Raw genomic sequence first — 9,488 nt, 5'->3', positions numbered from 1 at the left:
AACTACTGGCAGCTACAGACGCCAGTATTTTACCGTTCTTTCGAAAAACGGTGAACTACTGGCAGCTACAGACGCCAGTATTTTACAGTTTTTTCGAAAAAAACGGTAAACTTCTGGCGTCTGTAGCTGCCAGTATTTGACTGTAAATTTACAGGATTATTTCTTAGAGTGCAGCCAAAAGCAACGATTCTGTCTTATTGGCTATGGACGTCATGAGACATGAGTAGACATTCACAAGGCCAGTGTCAGAGCTGCTACTTGACACCACAGCTAGTTAGCTTTGACGGAACAATGACAGATCAGTTTTCAGGGCAGTTCCAGCTAAAGTTGAAAATGAAACAAGTGACACTTTCATCTGATCATGAAATCCTTGAGGAACGCTCAAATCAAAGCTCCCGATCTGCTCTGATTGTGCACCAGAAGATGTTAGCACTGCATGTACATCCTTATCTGCCTCCATTCCAGCTGGAAAGTCCTCCTCTGTCACCCTGCCTACCAGCTCTAATAAGCCTGGCAGAAGTTCACAGCTCCAGTCAGTGTTGGAGCAATCCGACCAAGCCAAACCAACCAGAGAGCTCGGCTGTTCGTTTGTCTTCAAAACACACCAGGTGGAACAAAAAAAAATGCTTTGTTCAGTCACAGTGGTGTAAATGAGTCCACTGGTTAACTTGTTGGATGAGGACAAAAAGTTTCTGAACTCAGTGTGTTTTTATGTTCTGCTACTTCAGACTCGGTTTTTTAAACAAGTTTTCCCAAAAGAATGTTTTAGATTTAATAGATATTTGAGAAAATGCTGTAATTGTGCAAAACAATGGATGATCTTGACTGATACTAATGGAGTTATGTGGTTAGGTCACAAGCTTCTTTAGATACTTTTCAATAAACAGTCATCCACAGACAAACATGAAGGGTGACCCACAGAGCTGATTTATGCCAAAAAACATGAAGCTGATGAAAAATGGAGACAAGGTTTTTGTCTGACAGCGACAGCAGATTTGGTATGTTGTAACATGGATACTAAGCAGCAGTGGTTTCAAATTCTAACTTAGTGCAAACAAGAAAAAAACACACTGACACGTCCAATTTGTGTCAACAAATCCAATAAACATGCTTCCATTTGTACAATATCTAAGTGGAAATATCTGATCCTGAGTGGGTTTTTTTCTCCCAAAGCTTGACGTTTTGCATTTTATTTGCATGCAGGAAGTATTTTGTTCTCCTGTTTATACAGCGGACACTAGACTAAAATAAAAGCTATTGTTCGAGGGGTCAAGAAGATGGGGTCAACCAGCCTCTCTTAACATTTGGCCAACATATGGTCTCAGAAACATAAGCTTAACGTAAACCTTCCACATGATGCCATGTAACAAACTGAAAGGTAACACAACACAGGTGTGTTTGGCCAAAGCAGAAAGACGGGAATAAGACTGAACGACAGAGGAAATCCCCGCCGGCTTTGTGTGTCGTGTTTTGGCTTTATGTTGTGTCTCTGAGTCAAAACTACAGCAGAGGAGAACAGTGTAGGAGTTTATATTTCTTCTTAGAGTAATACATCTTCCAAACACAGATCATCTTTGTTTAAACTACACCCTCGGGGAAGCTAAAAAAAAAAAAAAGAGAGATATGCATCATATCCGGAGCATAGATTTTTATTTTTTTTCTGCAGCTCTGAGTTTTTTCCCACACACACTAATAAAATAGGCATTTAATTTTGTCGGGGCCAGCGGAGGCCGTACACACTAACAAATCTGGTCCTGAACGCGCGCACACACACACACACAAAACAAAGAGCATGCAGAAAGTCTCCGGTTATTTGGTGTGTTTTTAGAAGCTCAGAGATTAGAACCAGATGGTCATTGCGTTTCCTCCTTCCTTCCTCTCAGCTTCTCTCTCTGCCGTTTCCTAACGTCTCTCTTTGCTGCTATTGCTGCCTCTCTTTCACTTCGGCAAATGAACAAAATTAAGCTTCCATTCTTTAGTGATGATTTTTCAAATCCATGTTGTCCTCTCCACATCTGATAGTTTTTTTTTAGACTTCGATATTGGCATCCTACATTCAAAATTCACACCTCATTCAGAAAAAGGATGAAGATAAATGTTTTTCATTTTTTAACCTCTCCTTCCTCCCCTGCTCCAGACTCTTAATGTGCTCTTTGGGAATCATATCCAAGTGGAATCTTAAGTTTAACCCAGATGAATGAGTTAGCGTATACAAAAGGACTTGTGTAAATTATGGTTACTAATGGCAGCCAAATGAAACATTTCCCTGAACATAATGTGCTTTGAATGAACAGAAAAATGTGGCGTTTGAGTGAGCCTGAGCGAAACAGATGGTCAGTGTGTAACAGTGCAGCTGGTACATCATCGCAGCTCAAATGAGCTGTGTGTGGAGGATTCATCTGGAGGAGCATGGACTGAAATCTTACTGTGACTGAGTCGAGTATGTTGGGAAACAGAACCCAGGTCTTTTTACGTCACCTTTCGGTGGGCCTCCTCACCTTTCTCTCGCTTCTTCCTGGTTCGGTCCAGGTGGTCTTTGAGCATGATGCGGACCTGTCTCTCGTTATTCAGGTCTCTGATGAAGGCGTGTTTCAGCAGAGTGTCTGTGGCGGGCCGGTGCAGGTGGTTTTTGATCAGACAGCTGTCAACGAATGACAAGAAACGTTTCGACCTGTGTAAAAAGGGCAAAGGAGGGAAAGGGAGACGAAACGTTCTTGAGAAAATCAATGTTGGAAAAAACAACACTAGATGTGTGGTGAGCATTTCAGGCATCTGTTAAATGTTGCTTTGACTCAGTTTGACAACAAGCATCTATTGTTTCTTGACATGAATAAATCACGCTTTACTACTGCAGCGCTAAAAGGATACTTTTGACATTCTGAAGTGGGGTTCTGTGGAAAGGTTATGAACAATCAATATCTTACCTCTTGTAGATAGCTCTTTGAATAACCTCAGTTTGGAGAAACAGAGTTTAACTCTGACCAAACTGATGAGCTAACAGCTAGTCTGAACACAGCTAAGACCAAAGTGGACTGCTGTTGCCTTAAAATACATCCATCCCTTTTCTTTATCCGTGTCTCGTTTCCGGGTCACGGGGAGCTCGTGCCTATCTCCAGCAGTCACTGTACTAGAGGCGGGGGACACCATGGACAGGTCAAAAGTCCATCGCAGGGACACATAGAGACAAACAAGACAAGACAACCATTCACTCTCACTCACACCTACGGACAATTTAGAGCTACCGATTAACCTGACATGCATGTTTTTGGTCTGTGGGAGGAAATGGGAGTACCTGGAGTAAACCAAAGTGAGCACAGGGAGAACATGCAAACTCAATCCAGAAAGGCCCCAGGTCAGGAAGCGATCCTGCAACCTTCTTGCTGGGAAGTGACAGCTCTAACCACTGCACTGCTGTGCCACCCAATAAAAATACAATAAATTAGAATTTTAAACAGTAACAATTTAATGTGATTTAAATGTGTGGTTGTGAGGTTTTAAAAAATGGTGGGGTTTCTTGTTAAGGAGAAGTTCTCATGTTCTCTAGCCAATGAGTGACCTACAGTGCGCTGACGTCAAATATTCAGCTCGACTCAGCTTGCTTGGAACCTCGGCTGAGGAGGTTTTAAGAAGCGAGGTGAAAGTGGGCGGGACCTCCCAATAGAAAGTCTCTGAACCCGTGCTGGGTCAACCCGAGTATGGCCGAGTCGAGCCCATGGGAAAAGGCCAATACTCCTCAGCACAGGACTGAGGAGTAAGTCTGCAGGCTCCTGTTATAAATCAATCAAAATCCCACAGAATCAGAGACTGAGAAGTTTCCAACTACAAAAGATAACAAATCAATACAAAAGGCAGGACATTCCTACATATTTTAAACAATAATAACTTGGAACTAACTTTAGGTGCTGTTATACTTCAATCTATCTGGAAACTCACCTACAGAGGACAGACAATCATTTCTCACAGCACCACCCAAAAAAATCCTGTCTTACATATCGAAGTTTTAAGGCAAAATCTACGAACCACATAAAACACAGGGAAGGAATTTTGCTGCCTTAGGGAGGCCCAGAGGTAAAAAAAAAGATGGGACAGACCTGCGCTTCAGACCCATTGGAGCTATTAAAAGCTGTGCTGCGAAAAAGTGTTCCTGATAATATTAATACTGAATGAAAGACAGCAGTCAGGGTCAAGCCAGAGTTCAGTCTGAAGAGCTTTTCTATTATGTATGGAAGAGAAGGAAGTGAGAGACGACTGTATAGGACAAAAAGGTTGATCATCAAAAGCTAGTAGAGATTTAAACTGACAGCGACAACGCACTATTGTCTGGTAACATTAAACAGAGGAAGACACAACCACATACAAGATATATTTGTGAGTTTCTTTATAAAAGCAAAGTGCTGAAATGTCTTCTGTTTGATTGTCAAGTATATAAAACTCAGAACAAAATAATTCAAAGCCCTGTTTTCAGGAAATCTAAAGTCAATCGCAGCAGTCTATATACTCTTGTGTGTACATGTGAGAGCGTGTTCACAGGTTTACCATTTCTTCGACTTAAGCTTAGGTGGAGGGTTTCGAGGAATCAAAAACAGAGCTCTCATTGGATGCATGTCACAGAGAGCTGCGAAGAATCCACAGAGGGAGAGCGGCATCGCGTCACAGCCGCAGTCACAGGAAGACAAGAGAGAAAAACCATGTCAGGATCAGTGAAAAGAACAGAAAATGCATCTTTGTGGGAAACAAACACAATGAATGATACACACAGATGCATAGTGATGTAAAAAAGTAAACCCTATTCACATCTTTGTTTTGTGTATCAGAACATCATCAGGTCCTTAAAGACAAGAAAAATTACAAATGTGTCAGTATAACTACGAGGATAAAATGCAGAAACAGTTTGTGGAAAACTGAAAACCATGATTTGTTTTTCTAGCAGCATCAACTTAAAAGTAACTGTCTCATGCACAAACTTTGGTTTACAGAGGTGGTAACATGGTCGACTCATTAACTGCAAGGCGTCCAGGTTCTGTGACTGCAAAACAAGTCCAAACCATCATCCCCCCACTACCGTGCTGACAACTGGTATGACATGTTTGTGCTGATAGCCACATGAGGCTGTGCATTATGGGTGAACATCTCTCTTGGTGTCATCTGTCTAAAAGACATTGTAAATGGAATGGACTGTACTTATATAGCACCTTTCTAGCCAACCAGGCTATTCTATAGAGTCAAATCAGTGCTTTAAAAAACTTGGTGGGCAATATGCATTCCTTTGAGGAATGCTACGCCTCTAATTAGCAAGATTTTCTCCTCCAACTCTGCCAAACAATCCATACTTCTTCACCCTTTTTCTAATTTCTCTGAAATTTAACCTTTAATCTGTTGACTGAGGCCTGTAGAGTCTGAGATGGAGCTCTTGGGATTTTCTTTAGGAATTTGTCAAAGCATTGCACGGTCTGACCTTGGGGTGATTTTGCTGGCACGTTGACTCCTGGGAAAACTGGCAGCTGTCTTAAATGACTTTCACTTGTAAATCATGTTTCTCATCGTAGAGTGATGGACTTCAAATTGTTTTGAAATGTTTTACAGTGACTGTAAATCCAGTTAATAATCCATCATGAGTACTTTATGTATGCAGATGTGTTTCTAACTTACGCGGAGCTCCTTCAGCCATTTCTAAAGCAGTGATGCCTAAAGACCAAAGGTCGCTCTGGGAATAAAAGAGACAGGACACAGTTTAGCACACTCAGAGTTTAGCTTGAAATTCAACACTATTTTGGATACTGGTTTAAAGTAAATCTAATTGAATTTTAAAATGTTTCAGAACAACATAAAGTTTCTGAATGAATCTGAATAATCTCTCATCTAACAAATCATAGTGAAACATTGAGAAAATTTCTAATGAACCAATATCAAACTGTCTCGAACTGAATGTAACTTCTATAACTATTAAATGTCTGATACGAAAAAAATCTAAACTTTGTTATCGTTTTTTGTTTTCTGTGAGCAACTAATATTGAATTTATGCAATAACACAACAACAAGCAAAAAGATGGAATAAAAATGTCTGTTTCTGTGACTGAAAATACCCTGTAGTCATATGTGGCTTCAGGGTTCTCGTCACAGGCGATGACCTCTGGAGCCATCCAATAAGGAGTACCGATGAAAGTGTTTCTTCGACCTATCGTTTTGTCCAGCTGTGCCGAGACTCCAAAGTCAACTGGAATAAAAAAATAATAAAAAGACGAGATAACATTGTGTATGAAAACAGCAGCAATCTTTGTTTATTTCTTATTTCTTCTGCATGTGTTTCTGACTGTGCGTCGCTGTGGGTTCTTATGTGTCGTACTTGAGGAACCCGTCTGAGTGAGTCTGTGTTTCTTACCCAGTTTGACCTCAGCGTTCTCTGTGAGTAAAACGTTTTGTCCCTTAATGTCTCTGTGAATCACATGGTGGGAGTGAAGATGGGAAAGACCCTGGAAGACAAATATACACACAGTGAATCCACCCATACATAGACGGTCAGATGACCGCCATCGTTACAAGAAAAACACTGGCTTGAACAGAGCAGCTGGGTTGTGTGTCTGACTTGAGACAGAGATTTATGCCAAGTTTACTGCAGAGCTTTGCCTTTGGGGCACAATTCTAACCATTCTTAATTTTAAAAAGACTTATTATTGCTCTTTTTTTCCACAAGCTGACAATGTACACAGGTCCTGATGAAAGGTTTGTAATATTCTCTGGTTACAATAAAAGGATTACAGTTCTAAAGCTCGTTATTTAGCTTGTTTTTTAGAGCTGTTTTGTTTGCAGATGATTTCAAGGGGAATATTAAAAAAATGCCTCTGCTTCTCTTTTTATTGGTGTAGTCACTGACAAACAAACAAAAAAAAAAGAATTTCCAAACTTTTGCTGGGTAAAAAATAATAATACACAGAGGTTTGATTTTCTAGTTAAAATGTAAAATATTAGCAGATGATATAAAATAAAACAAAGTGTAGTTTGGACCTGTTATCTGAGGTAGAGTACATAGTGTGATATAGAGTTAGTAGAAATCTACAGTAGATTAATTTGATTTACACAATGATGTATTTTTCCAGCTTCAATTAAAAGCACTCAGTAAATGCTTTCACACCTCAGGGAGCCACTCAACAGCGCTTATAATCATTTGAGGTTGTTTCTCGTTTTGTTTTCCACTGCCGATACTGAGACCTTTTGTAGTCCTTCTAACTGTGGGTCGGTTTTAGTTCCTGCTTCAGAGCTGGTACTTTCTTATTTCAATAAGCCCTCTCGAGTAACACAAGGGGATGGGACTGGTCCCTAACTAGGCGGATGTTAATTGGCTTAGCAAGCTGAAAGCTTTTCCAACGCCCACACTCATAAAAATGCATTAGCATAACTAAAGTGGAAGCTACTTGACTGCTGTTGTCTGCTGTGATGTGCTGGTTTTTGGAAAATTTGCAGCACAAAGTCAACTGATCTGTTGTTCGAGTCTCAGCTACTATAAGTCCTTCCTTTGAATGTTTGTAGCTTTTGTTCAAACATCACTTTTCAAAATTGAACCAAAGACCAAAAATACACAATTCCAACTACAGCTCCTCGATTGTTGTTAGTGGTGGTCATGGCACATGCAAGAGTGACGTGGCTGGTGCTGACCATTAGCCAAATGTTGCGTACTCACAGTGTTCCCCTGGCAATGTGAAAGCAAACATGCTGGTCCTTATAACTGCTCCCTTGTGGATTTAACAGTTCTTAAAAAGTCCCTATAATTGTTTGGGCCAAAAGGCAGAAGCTATAAGATCAGATATTCTCAAACTGATGACAGGTTTCTGAGTTTTTCAGTAGGCAGTAACTTCAGACACCTATGCACATAAAAAGCACAACTTTCATAATATTCTATTATTAAGAAGTAGTGGCGTACAATAGAAAATTTTCGAATCAGTGGCAAAGTTTTAGAGCGTGTACATCTCTGTGACTTTATACTCTTCAAAGGAAGATAAATAAACAGAGGAAGTGAATCTTATTTCAGACAATGACTTCATTGTGGTATCTGTGGGGTTACGTTGTGTTGTTGAAATTATTTGGAGACGTCAAGGCTGACAGCAGCACAGAAAAGCCTGACGATAGCACACTAACATTTTAGCAAGTCAGATTATTGGAACATTGCCAAGGATCACCGGTAGAACATGTTCTCTTATAAAATAATCATGTAAATTTGAAATTTTCATTGGAAAATTGTGAGTGGCCATTTAACCAATAATTAGTCTCTGTAACTAACATACAGTAGAGTCATTTCTTTGCTTCGTTGCATTCTCAGAATCCCAGTCTGTTGACTCAAAACTCCTTGAATTGTATCATATCGTGATTAAGTCATACAGGTTTTTGCTGCCCATGTATATTTAATGAATCAGATTGTTGGAAGTTTATTGAGGTAGAAATTGTATCAGCCAACAACACTAGAGCTGATATGTTAGGTGGCTGTATGGTTTACCAGCTGCATTAGCATGACGCAAGAGCCATACAACAACTGATCAGGGCCGTGAAAAACAATATTTAGAGTACAGTTGCCACCCGTCATCACCATCTCCTGCTCCCTTCATCGCTCCTCGGATACCCATCACATCCTGCCCACCATCTTTTTGTTACCATTGAATGAAACGTTCAGATCAAGGAAGGACCTCTAGATTTGGCTGCAGGGTGGAACGGTTGGTTAGCACTGTTGCATTGCAACATGAAGGTTGCAGGTACAATTTCCGGCTGGGGCCTTTCTGAGTGGGGTTTGCAGGTTCTCCCTGTGCATGTGAGCGATTTCTCTTAGTACTCCAGTTGCAGTTTGCTCCCGCAGACCAAAAACATACATGTTAGGGTAATTGGTTACGCTAAATGACCCTGAAAATGAACAAGCAGGGAAAGAACATAAATGGACAAACTACTAGACTAACTAACATTTTCTTTCTTCTCCTCCACCTTCTTTCAGTATATACTTCTGTCCATCCTCATCCTACTTGACTTAAGTTCTGCTTTCGACACGATCTGTCATTCTATCCTCTTTAACAGACTAACCTCCATTGGCATCTCTGGTATTCCATTAGCTTGGTTCAAATCCTACCTCTCTGACCGCACTCAATTCATACAAATTAAACCCTTCTGTTCTCAGTCTTCCCCCGTCTCCACCGGTGTCCCCCAAGGCTCTGTCCTTGGACCCCTCCTCTTCATCACCTACCTCCTTCCTCTGGGTAACATTTTCCGCAAATTCGGTGTCCATTTCCACTGCTATGCCGATGATACACAGCTCTATATTTCAACTAAACCAGGCTCCACTAACCCACCCTCCATCCTCACCGACTGTCTCACTGAGCTCAATCACTGGTTTTCTAACAATTTCCTACAACTCAACAGTAACAAAACAGAAATAATCCTTGTTGGCACAAAAAACACCATTTCAAAATCAAACCATCTTCTCATCCCCCTTATTAACTCTTTGCTATCTCCCT

At 40.6% G+C, this 9,488-nt stretch overlaps 1 protein-coding gene across 3 annotated transcripts in view; it reads right to left on the bottom strand.

The window, feature by feature from the left end:
- si:zfos-2326c3.2 (misshapen-like kinase 1) overlaps positions 1–9,488 on the bottom strand; it is a 90,954-nt gene that overhangs the window by 59,509 nt on the left and 21,957 nt on the right. For all 3 annotated transcript variants that reach the window (XM_017423137.3, XM_017423140.3, XM_017423138.3), the window contains exons 6-10: positions 6,380–6,470; positions 6,084–6,214; positions 5,650–5,704; positions 4,537–4,615; positions 2,499–2,671 (exon numbers count right to left, since the gene is read on the bottom strand). In XM_017423137.3, coding sequence (XP_017278626.1) covers positions 2,499–2,671; positions 4,537–4,615; positions 5,650–5,704; positions 6,084–6,214; positions 6,380–6,470 — 529 coding nt within the window. The remainder of the gene's footprint in view (positions 1–2,498; positions 2,672–4,536; positions 4,616–5,649; positions 5,705–6,083; positions 6,215–6,379; positions 6,471–9,488) is intronic.

The sequence above is a fragment of the Kryptolebias marmoratus genome, linkage group LG9, assembly GCF_001649575.2.
Source record: "Kryptolebias marmoratus isolate JLee-2015 linkage group LG9, ASM164957v2, whole genome shotgun sequence".
Lineage (NCBI taxonomy): Eukaryota > Metazoa > Chordata > Actinopteri > Cyprinodontiformes > Rivulidae > Kryptolebias > Kryptolebias marmoratus.
This window is presented reverse-complemented; position numbering and strand designations above follow the sequence as displayed.